The following is a 12,500-nucleotide window of genomic DNA, read 5'->3' on the forward strand; positions in this document are numbered from 1 at the left end:
CTCTGACGAAATTCGTAACCGCTTGATTTTTCTTTCTCTCAAACGAAGTATCTCGGAGCTACACTACAATGAAGGTATTTACAATTCAGTATGATTCAAAACCACAGTAACACTAAAGACATTCTTAATTAGAGCGAGAATTAGAACAAGACAGAGGAAAATTCTCACACTTTTACATAACCTAACGTTTTCAGTGCACTTCATGCACTAAGGGCCAGTTACCAAAAATGGTACTCTGCTAACAATTTAGAGGAAATGTAAATCAAATTAAGAGGGAAAATGATGGTCGGCCGGTACTTTGACAAATGAAGAATTTGCAGTTATTCTATTCTATAGATAACAATAAAATTCGCAACAAAGGCACTCAATATATTATAATACAGAAAGAATTTTTCGCAGTTATTGAAATGTCATTAACGGCGAAGTAGTACTCACTAACAAAATACAGAGGGAAAATATGTCGCAGTTATTGAAATTTCAGTAACGGCGAAAGCCAAACGTAATAATAGGGTAGAGGGAATATTTCGCAGTTTATGAAATGTCCTTAACGGCGACGTAGTCAATCACCGTGAATAATAGATTAGCGAAGATATTTCGCAGTGAGGGGACATTTCGCAGTTATCGAAATCCAGGACCCAAGGGGCGTATTTCACATATCCTGCACTAGTGGTGGATATTGATGAGACCATTTCCCGCTACTGCATGGTTGTTTGTACAAACAGTCAGTGAAGAATGGCGAGCGATAGATTCGCAAAGCTTCACGAAATTCCTTGCAAGACAAGAAGAATTGCGAAAAGGAGAAGAAATTCCGGCCGGCGAGCCGCAAGGGATTCGCGATGACGTTTGCTCTTGTCGTTGTTGTTGTTGTTTGTTTTTTTTTTTTTTTGCTCCATATAAGAAAAAGGCAATTACACGGTGGCTTGAAAATATGATTTTTTTTTCAATATTTTACCACTCGAAATGAAATTCATATCTAAGCGCCGCCTTGTAATATCCCGCCTCTATGTAGCTGCCATCAAAACGATGATCAACGAACACAATTCTCCATTCTAGATCACTTCCCAATTCAATGCACGGACGCAACATGCAGGATTGAGATGAGTGAACTGTGAGATGCTCCAGGAGTGTTAACAGAAAAAGGAAAACTGCAAGAACAAGAATAGTCGCGGCCTCTTCTTTAAGTAAATGCAGTTGTTGTCGGACCTTTGGGAACATCTTGCTTTGCTACCAATGTGTGTTACAATTTCTGAGATTCAGTTGAAATAAAATATTCGCTAATAGCTTTTTCCTCATGTAGACGTGTTCTCATAGAATGCTTATAAAACAACTAGAGTAAGACAACTGCATGGCTCTATTAACAAAATTGTATCGCAAGAGTTGGTATTTTGGTGTATGCAGTTACATGGGAAATTATCTGTTCAACAATAATATTGCAACATAAACAAACAATTTCACTTTGTCTCTATCATCCATCCCTATCACCCTAAAATCCATCGACCGCTTTCGTCTATCGATCCTAATCCATTCATCGATCGTAATCAGTATGGTTGCATCCCCGACTCATCCGGGGCCTTTCAATTTTTGCCATGCTTCATCAACTGCCTCAGCCCGGCGGCCACCGACAGCTCTTGGTGGACTGTAAGATCCGCCTATTGAATCGCTTTCGAAAGGCTTGACTGGTTTGACAGTGTTTCCGGGGGGGTCCCTCCGGGGAGTCGGCTCGCGCCGTGGTTGTTTCTCGTCATAATGAATGATCTAAAAATTTCAGGCGAGTCCACACTCATGCGGAAACTCGATGACTACTCGACCATCTCTGAGCTTGTTCCAGTAACATTCAAGAAGCTGTATAACTTGATTGAAATAGCGATGCTCAAACTCTTGTATTTGCCTTAAATAAATACTTCTTATGAATAAATCATTGTCTGGTAACTTTCGTCACCAGTAAACCATCTCTATCACCGTCTCACGGGGCATATTGTGCGCTCGACAGTTCATGCATGTTAAAATGTAAAACTGATGTTTACGTTTTGGGCCATGTTCAAAAAGGGCTCAATTTGAAAAATATATCCCGCCTACCTTTAGTCGAATGCGTTCTTGGTTGTCCTAGCCGGTTTAAAAGTTTGAGGAGTTTCATCTTCGCTGGAAGCTATGCAGTATTTTTATAACGGATATAAGTATAGGAAATTGAGTGCCTTTCGTGATTTATGGGCACGAGTGATGTTTTGACACGACCCGTAGGCGAATGCAATTTGAGAACTTTCAAAACATCACGAATGACTATAAATCACGAAATGCACGAGCAAGTTCATAAGATTGTTTTATTATATTCTCAACAAAATCACTCCATTGCTTTGTTTCCATAGTAACTTCAATATTAGACTATACAACCTACTTATGCGCTCCTCATTGACCAATCAGAAACGCGACATTCTTTTGAGCATGAAATTATGGATTTCCGTAAAGGAGATTGCGTGACACTCTTCAGAGTGTACGATTTTAACCTGAAGTGCATTTTGTATATCTGACTGATACACGCAGCCAATCGATGGAGCAAACAAACAAACCTAGATATGAGTATTAATTTATTTGCATAGCAGATGGCCATTACAAGTAAAAAATACGTGGATCTGCATCAGTTGAAGCATGCTAGTGCAAATTCAAGATGATTGGATTTTCGTGGTCGTTTAGATCAGCGCCTTCATTGGTCGACATGAATTAAGAATTAGGAAATCGACGATTGCGAAGGCGGGTGGAGGGGGGGGGGGTGGGGGGGAGGGGGGCCTTCAATGGTGTACATTGAGGGTATGGTCCTCATTGCTCCCGAAGGAAATCGTTTATGGAATATTCGGATGAGGAAATGTGAATGTGCGAATTTTGAAATTTGACAATTACTATGATGTTCTCATATAAATCCCTCCGGAGAGTTTCTACAAGAGCAGTGAGTTAAATATACGACGGTACCGCATGCAGACCCCATACAACTAACGATTGCTATTGCTATAGTAAAACCAGCGAAGGTCACGAAATACTGTGCTTCGATAGACTCGACAGACTGACAACGTCCAAAAACAGATCTTAAAAGAGGAAATGTTACCTTGAGATCTACTATTGTTTGTTTGATTTCAATGCTTAGTTTTCTTATCCCGTTTCCACGGAAGCATGATGCCCCTGTGGTGTAAGACCCCACCCCCCCCCCCCCCCCCTTCCTTCCCCCTTTTTTAATTTATGAGAGCGGTATATATAATTGGGTAATTCCCCGATCACGCTATAGCCCAGCTTGAAAAACAGGAATTTAGGATACCGGTGTGGAGATCAAGTTTACCCTGTTCAGAACATGTTTGATCTCGCCAAGACATATATAGTGGAGTGGAAGATGGTAAGTGTTCAAAGCATGCATCCCCATTGTTTTGAGCAGGAATACAGTACCTCAGTTGCATTCTCTTAACATACAAAACGGAAATGAAACTCGTGCAGTCAACAGATTGATGTACTGTTTCGGTTAGGCATATATTATCGCAAAGGGAAGTGTCTTCGTTGTGAAATGTTTGTGCAAATACATTGAGACGAAATTCGTTTGATGAAGACAAAGAGTCTTGAGGAAGGTGAAAGGCTCACGATATAAACAGTGAGTCTGAAATAAGGACAATCTGCCTTGGTGGTATCCGTTCCGTATACTAAATGAAACAAGATATCATCCCTTTATTCTTGGTAATGGCATAAAAAGTTTTTGTCTACGGCGTTCAGTATTTACATTTCGTTGACGATTAACATTCGACCACCTTCCTTGTCAAAAGATGAGTGATGCGTGGATGATTTGTACTAAAACCATAGACAACAGCCAAGCGTTCTTTCACCTAAGGATAGCAGTAACCATTGGAATCATAATAAGGGATAAATTTCCTTGTTGCTTTCACTTTCAACAAAGATCATTAGTATTTTTCTACAAGCAGAATGTCACTCGTGATTTTTTTTCTTAGAAATACATTTCCAGCTCTTGTTTCTCTCCGCTCTGCTAAGTAGTAAGTGAGCACACTTCACTGAATGGCTAACTAGTTCATGTTTATGTTTATAGTGGACACGGCACTGTCACGACATCTAATCTCTCACTTTCATTGGCTGTTTCTCCAATAACCGTTAACAATTCTGAGAACTAGTAACTTATTGGCGCCCTAAAATAAACGGGCGCATTTCATATTCCGCTTAACTATTCCACAACACGGAAGCTACTTACCCTTTGAAGATGAATTGAAAGAAGACCTTCAACTGATTTCACCTAACGAAGGTCAGTCAACTGAAATATTTGGAGGGTGGTTCAGTGATTGTAGCCCGCTGGCTACAATCTTCTTGAAAGGCTTTGCCGCGAGAACACTAATTGGCAACCATCAGGGGAGGCAAGGAAGATCAAAAGAAACGCGCCAAGCACGGAGTCCAGCGACAATATAATGAGAGTCTACTTTCGCTCTCAAACACCTTTGCCGCTATTAAATGATATTATTCATTTTAGTTTCATCAATGAATAGTAAAGCATCATTACCCGGCATCTGACTCAGAAAGTCGTGAGGTCCTCTAGCTTGCTACTGCCTTGTGTGATTAATATGGCCTAATTATTACAGGTGAGAAAGTATTTTGGTTTGCTCTCCTAAAATGGTGAGCGAAAAGAAAGGCTTTGAATCATTGGCTTGATTTTGGATGAAGCTTTCGCTGAAAATATTGTTCTATCACGTAACTATATTTTTCTTTTCGGTTTGAGACGTTTCAGTGGAAGCGGAAATTAGTTAAAGAACAATGTACGCACCTATTGGTTAACCAGTCCAGCTAATCATGTGCCCAATACGTGAATATTATGGCCCTTGAATCACATTTCTGAGAAAATCGAAGCGTGGTTTGCTCAAAGGATCAAACAGAGTACAACCTGGGTTCAGCTTTTGCCTTACTCCTGATGTCACACAATTTCAACGAGAAACCAGTGACTAAACAAAAACTAAATGCCGTCATTTGTAACTTTTCATTGCGGACATTCGTCGAAAGCAATCGTCAAATTAGCACTAATTAGTTAAAGATTTACGTCATTTTCCTTTGAAGAGGTACAAGTATATTTTCTGACACTTGTACCGCAAAAATGGGAGATTCCTGGCTTTTTTATTGTGCAATCTCGGTTTCAAACATCAAGTTTGTCTGGCCGAGTTACTACAAACCGCGTAATAGGAATGAGAAACTAGTCAAAGAGTCTCACTGGCCTGTGCATGCGTTTCTCTTCCTCTAAACGTCAATCAAGCAAGTCATGATGCTGATTGCTCCGTCGGCAATTTTCGTCCGCTTTTAACTCGGTATCAGCTCTGTTACAGCGATAAATTCCCCACAACCTCTCTCGGACAACATAAAAATAAAACGGGGGTATCAACCTTGCTCTTAAAAACAGGTCCCCTGTCCTGCACTTCAATTCGGTTTGGCCGGAGTTTACTAACGTAAAATCAATTTAAACGCTCCGTGTGATCTTGGTAACCGGCGGCAGGTAAGGCACGCTGTGTAGTGTCCTAGTTAGCGAATTTGTCAGTCAGTCAACTGTTTACTAATTCAACTTTTAATCCAATGACTGACATGAACAGCTTACAACCGCCTGTAACCATGGCCGGTAATGTAAAACTAACCTTTAGCTGAGTTTATTCCCTCAGTCCCCAACTTAAGTGAAACTGCAGAAAACTTAGAGATCGTAAACCACTTCAGGTGACAGGAAATGATGGTTAATTGAAGACAGTACAAGAATATCATTCCTACATATTCCCTTAGTAGCCATTTCTTACACGAGTCTCGCTGATTTCAATTCTATCAGAACGACACTCTTAGTTTGGATTACTTTCGTTGCAGAATTCTCGACTTTATGCGGTTTTCGCTTTACGAATTTGGTTCAGTTTCCGACTACTTTAACTTTTTTGACGACTCCGGCGGCGGCGACGGGTTTCCTGCTCATGTACTGAACTGTAGACTTAAAGATCGCCAAGATCATAGGAGGTTCGATCAACAGTTCGCCGGAGCTAATTTTTCTTCATTTGACTTTCACCAAGACAATCTCATGACATATTTTGACCACAGCGCGAAATATCGAAAAAGGCATGTTATTAGGGGATTCCCCATTATATTTGTTCCTTCTGTTTGATCGCCAAAGCGTTTTAGAGATGTATTGGTCATTCATTAATGGTATTGTCAGAAAATGTATCCTGAGCACTTGTTTATGATCTCTGGTCTTAAGGAAAAGCAAGTTAAGGTAAGTAGAAAATGTCTGAATGTCGAAAAGCAGAAAATAGGTCACCCAGTTCAACAAAACTGAGTTCCTCATAAGTCAGAATAACTTCCGGTCTGACTAATCTAGGATTGCCTTCCAATTGTCTCACTCTTCAATCGCAATTGTCTTCGCTTAAGACAAAAACATTCCCAATAGCTTTTTTTTTAACTTATAGATTCAAACGATAGAAACTGAAGTTTTGATGAGTTTTACTTTCTTCGAAAAGGAAACTGAGGTGCTTCAACCAGTCAGGGGCACTCAACGAGAATATACTTCAAAACCACTTAAACATAGCATTGTTAAACGTATTTTTGTATTTAAACGGTAGATATAGGCATATTTTTATCCCCTAAAATTCTTTCATCTGTTCGGATTTCCTAGCTGAAAGTCTAGTGATCCGAAAATTATAGGGATCAGAACTTACATTTTCGAAAACTTCCACCAGAAAAAATGCTCCAGAAAATTCTAGGTGACCTTTTAGGGTAAAAATCCGTTAAAAATGGGAAATTATACCATTTTTCAGATGTTCGAAAATCCTAGGAGAGACAGGCAAGCAAGAAATTTTACAACAAATGTTTCGAAAATTCTAGATCTCAAATCGTCTTTCGAACAGATATTTTCCGAAAATTGACGTTGCGTGCCCCTAACCACTGAAGTTTCCGCATTTCACTTCTAATCTTGCTAAGCTTGTGCCTTCCAAGAAGCCATTCAATACGCAATGCCTTTGTCGCGTATGGAATGTATTACAGCATAGTTAATGCAGGGAGTCTTAAAGTTTTTGTTTTATGTTTTTGTCTATATTGTCTTAGCGTTTCTGTCTTTTACGTTTTTATCTGTATCGACTGTATTTTATTTTGCCTGCATCGTCTTTGAAAGTCTTTCCCATAAGGTCCAGTACTCAATGAATGCTTGTTAATAACGATGGTTTGCATGCTTAATGCAAGACCCAAAATTCCGCGTATTAGACAGCTGGAGTTGTCCTCACCTTGCAAACCTCATAGTAACCACTGTCTAGGAAGTACATATCGGACTGTTCAGAGCGCAAATCCAACACTGATGAGTCACCGATAATCAGCATCTCCTGTCACTTTCCCTTTTCTTGAATTTCTAAATTGCTTTCTGTGGAGTCTTCTTCTATGGGAGTAACATTTATCTGGTGTGGCGGTTATTGATTTGATGAATTAAAAAAAAAAAGAACTGTATCAGAGACCATAATACTGCGAGGAAATAGAGTTCATTCACGGACCGCATAAGAGAGGATCCAGGAATACATAAGTAACTATGTAAACTGACTTAGTAACATCTGTTAAAAAAGACTTTTTAAAAACGTATGAGTTTTGATTTCTCTAAGGTACCCAAGCTATCGAGATAGCATTGAAGTTACCCGACTAGATGCCTGGGTACAGAATATCTTCGACCACCAAGGACACCATTGACAAGAGATACTTGTGTCCACTTTGTGACACTGTTTTCAGAGATCCCGTGCAGACAGAATGTGGTCATGTATATTGCAATTCATGCGTACAGGAACTCAAAAGGTATCAAAGTGGGCCAGTCATGTCCAGAAATGCAGCAAATTTCTGCACAAGTACACAATAATCATCTTTGTCCAATCAGTAGAACTGTGTAAAGAAATAACTATGAAACCCTAACCAATAGTAATTATCTCTGGATCGTACTGTTACACCAGGAAAAGAAATTGGAGTAAGGGCTGAATTAACAAGGTATTTAAAAGGCGTCGGATCCTGGTGGATCCTAGCCTGCAAGCAGGCTCTTCTGTTGAAAATGGCGCGCGGTCGAAATATAAGGGCTTGGTAACTAGTCAACTAGTCCTCTCTTGACTAGTTACCAAGCCGTTATATTTCGACCGCGCGCCATTTTCAACAGAAGAGCCTGCTTGCAGGCTAGGTGGATCCTGCCAGCAGGCTTTTAAAGAGGACACCAAGGTTTGAATCGTAAAAGTAAATCAGTTTCATCCGTGAAGAGAACAGGGGCGCCTGCACGGGTGCAGGGCTGGCGTAGTGGTGAGAGCACTCGCCTACCACCAACGTGGCCAGGGTTCGATTCCCGGACCTGGCATCATGAGGGGGTTGAGTTTATTGGTTCCCTACTCTGCACCGAGAGGTTTTTCTCCAGGTACTCCGGTTTTCCCTTCTCCTCAAAAACTAAAATTTGATTTGCATTATGTTAATTTGTTGATTTCAGTCTATGGTGTCCAGGGCAAGAAGACTAAACACTAAAATATAGTCCCTCTCCTTATTTTTCTTAATACAAAGTTAACTCCTTGCCTAAAGGACAGCCTTACTTCTCTAGGACCATAAGCAATCAAAGAGACTACAAGGTTTGCCTTGTTTTTGTCCCAGTTTTTTTGTCGTTGTTGTTACTTCGGAACTACATGCTTAGGTGGAAATTGAAGCACGTTGGCTGACTCCAGGCGGAATACAAACATTAAATTCAGAATCGTTCTTCGAACCTCCAAAGAAGGAATGACCGTGCTAATTTTCTCAATTTAACAGGCACGGTGGAGGATTCATTTGCCCTGTCGACAAGATATCATTTCACAAGGTATGCGATTCAGTATATTTTTTTAAAGAAACCACCAGGTCAAAGCAACCTAGGGGCCACGTGAATCTATGAATGTCTGGTTAGGCTCAAACTAAGAGATAAGAAATTGTGAAATTTGCACAAATAGAATCTATCGAGTTGAACGAGTGCAAGGCCATAGATATGTCACTCAAGTTCTCGTCCCTGCCTCAGTGTTCCATCGGCTTGACGAACGGCCAAACACATCGCCTTTGGTTTCCTTTCGAAGAATAAAGTGACCTGTTGTCTTATCTCTCTCTAGGTCTTCCTTGACAAATTCATGAAGCGTGAAGTGCTCTCCCAAATCTTCGAATGCCCGAATTCAAAAGACGGCTGCACGTGGAAAGGAGAAGTTAGACACTCTGAGGTGAATTGAAAAAGCAACACTGCTTAATTAAGAACGATTGCTACATTATAGGCTTCAATTGATCATCGGATAAATATCGGGCTACAAAGGCTAAAAATTGGTAGGGCAGTGTGGCATTCTCCATCGACGTTTTTCAAGACAATCTCGTCCCCAGAACCCACGTGTCTTTTGGTCAGCGCCAAGACATGGAGCTCTGGAATAATCAATTTTCAGAACTGTGTTGATTGGCTTATTGTTTATCACACTGCTCATGCGTAAACTACCGAGTGTAAAATAGCTTGTAATTTACGAATATGTCCAAAAATCTCCAACTAAACTTGTAAACCCGAAGATTTGTCGCTGCTGTTGTAAACCATTGAGTTCTAATGATCGCTGCATTTCACTTTTCGACTCCTAAAATCTTGGAGTTCCGGAAATGCGGCGATCATTAGAACGCCATGGTTTACAACAGCAGCAACAAATCTTCGTGTTTACAAGTTTAGTTGGAGATTTTTGCGACGTATTCGTAAATCACAAGCTATTTTACACTCGGTATTTACGCATGAGCAGTGTGATAAACAATAAGCCAATCAGCACAGTTCTGAAAATTGATTATTCCAGAGCTCCGTGTCTTGGCGCTGACCAAAAGACACGTAGGCTCTGGGGACGAGATTTTTTTCAACACTGGTGACACACATTGACATATTGCCATGCGTTTTCAATCATCATCCACACTTAAACGCCCGAATACGGCGGCGAGAACGAGATTTTCGAAATCGATTTTTAAAATGGAGACTTTTGAGAACACTCTAGTTTTAATGTAAAATTTAGTGAAACCGAAGGCTCTTTTGAAACAATAGCGTAAATGGTTTAGAGAATTTCATAATACTTTGGTTTCATTCAAACGCCCGAATTGACAGGATAGATGAACACGATGCGAAAATTCTTGTATGGGTGAAAAATATATTTTAGGCTTCGTTTTCGCCGAAATGAAAACGAATAATTTAATGCTAAGAACTTGGAGTTGTATGTTAATCCTTTATGACTAAGGAAATTTTTGAGGTAAGCGAATAGTGTCCATACGAACAAGAAACACCCTCAGATTGCTGAATCATGATCACGAGAACCCCAGTGTTTGGCACACAGTCATGAAGGAGAATTCTTCGTGTTGCGCCAAAACACTGGTTAAGTTTGTCTAGGCTAGTGAAACGCGTACGATTGAAGCAAGGCGAATCCGATTACGAAGTTGCACTTCCCGCCCGCATTGCCTGATTGACTGACTGAGTACGCGAGATAATATTGTGGAAAAAACTTGCTAGGTAGGGTGAAGACTAGAGATTTAGTATCGAAAACAAACCTTTACTACAAACACTCTAATTGCAGTTACTGATACAAATTTCATTTCCTTTGCATTTCCGGACGTTACATCCAACCAATAAAACCCAGTCAACCTAATCAACTGCAAAAAACTGAAAAACGATTAATTAAGTGCCTTCGTCCAACATGTGGTTTGTGTCATCATCCAACATGAAGGCCATGACGTAACATGCAAACAACCTACTCCATCGTGCACCACGTCTTTTTTCTAGGTTAGTTTTATAAATGGTTTTAACCTGAACTCAGAGCAGCCGTGTGGATGCACAGAACAACATCTATTATAATGCAAAACATGAGCCATAATTTTTTATTGTTTGGTGCACCAAAATGGCCGTCTCATCGCGTGACTGAAAACCATCTATTGTTCCCTTTCGTAGCTATCATTTTCGCCGACAAAGTTGTCTTGCCACTGTTTTACGCCGGCTTTGGCAATGAATTTCGGCTGTGCGCACTGCTCCTCTTTCTTTCCCCGTTTAACTTTGCATGCAACAACCCTTTGGTGATTCTACAGTTAACACTCACGTACTAACTATTGCTTGTTCTTATCTTACATTGCTAGGATTAAAACACTTTACAAAAGTAAAGGATAATTTACTTACACAGCGACATCAAATGAACAATGAATAATCAACGCTTAAGGCGAGATAAACACCAAGAGGAAAAGAAGAAATTAAATGACAATACATAACATAAAAGATTCCTTGACTGTGATTACGATCTTTCATTCTTTCTTCGTCAATTAGCAACATCTTGCATCCTGCCCAGCCGAAAAAGAACATTGTACTAATTACAACTGTCCAGAATCGATCAAGAGATCAGATTTTCAACGACACGTAGAGCATGAATGTCCTTATCGTCAACAACTGTGCCCTTTATGTGGTGAATCAATTACAGCTGCTGTTCTCAAGGTCAGTATAAATTATTGTGCAGATCGTAGACCAACTGCAAAAATGGCAGCTGATATTAAATTATCCTGTTAGCTTGTGTCAATTATTTAGAGTCGCCTCGTTAACGTGGATAACATGGAAAAGACTTTATGTGGACATCGAAGTTAATAAGTGCAGCTAAGTCCAACGACAAAACGATCCACCTCTCATTGGCTGTCTCAACTGTTCACTTGTATCGGCTCTATTACATGTATCCACGGACATCCCTGAGAGGCATGCGGCAGGGCTAACGATCGGTACGAGTGTGATACCGTGGGGTTTTCGTAGTAGCGGTTTTTCTCTTTAGTCAACGTAGGCATAAAAATAGGGAATACGTAGCTGACGCAGAAACTGCGCTTATCACCTATTAAATGCAAACATGTTCTGGAATATTACCATACTCGGTTATTTCGGTCGCGTCAATTTGAATCAGAGACACAGCAATTTTTTGTATGGATGGCTTGGTTTCTTCTTCGAAAGGCGTTGCTTTTCAATATATGCCTTAACATCTGCTATGTTTTGCTCTCAAAAAGGAAGCTACCACGAAATTTGCGATAGTCGATCGTAAACAGAACAAATGCTTTTTTAATGGCTGATTTAGGGGTGAGCCCAGCCAGCCCCGAATCTCCCTTTCGTCCAGGATTTTTTTTTTCTTTTGTAAACGTCTGTCAAATTATCGAACGTTAATCGAATCAACGGCCCTTATAAATTAGCCTCACACCAACAAACTCAAAGATGTTACAGGCGTCTCATTTTATTCCGTAAAAAGACGAGGGAGGCTGGATACGAATGACTGTCCTACAGTGTGTCTTACATACAGATGTGCCAGTGAAGGTAGGCTTTGTAAAAGGAATAGAGAAAGGAAAGCAGCAGTTGCCAAAAGAACGATCCCATTGGCACTCTTAAACCAGGTGAGAAGTAACTGTAGGTTACATTTTATCGCCTGCCTGATTATAAGAAGAAGAAATTTTCTACTAAAGTTACAATG

General features: G+C 40.2%; 1 protein-coding gene across 6 annotated transcripts in view; it reads left to right on the forward strand.

Annotated features, from left to right (window-relative positions):
* Positions 1 to 3,263: 3,263 nt before the first annotated feature.
* The window catches only part of LOC138019347 (TNF receptor-associated factor 2-like), a 46,169-nt gene continuing 36,932 nt past the window's right edge, over positions 3,264 to 12,500 (forward strand). For 4 of the 6 annotated variants that reach the window (XM_068866135.1, XM_068866143.1, XM_068866106.1 and 1 more), the window contains exons 1-5: positions 3,264 to 3,376; positions 7,632 to 7,818; positions 8,797 to 8,845; positions 9,126 to 9,230; positions 11,330 to 11,494. In XM_068866135.1, the coding sequence (XP_068722236.1) occupies positions 7,673 to 7,818; positions 8,797 to 8,845; positions 9,126 to 9,230; positions 11,330 to 11,494 (465 nt within the window). In that variant the 5' untranslated portion in view covers positions 3,264 to 3,376; positions 7,632 to 7,672. The other 2 variants (XM_068866124.1, XM_068866115.1) reach the window with 2 other exon arrangements.

Source organism: Montipora capricornis, chromosome 2 (assembly GCF_036669925.1).
Source record: "Montipora capricornis isolate CH-2021 chromosome 2, ASM3666992v2, whole genome shotgun sequence".
Taxonomy (NCBI): Eukaryota; Metazoa; Cnidaria; class Anthozoa; order Scleractinia; family Acroporidae; genus Montipora; species Montipora capricornis.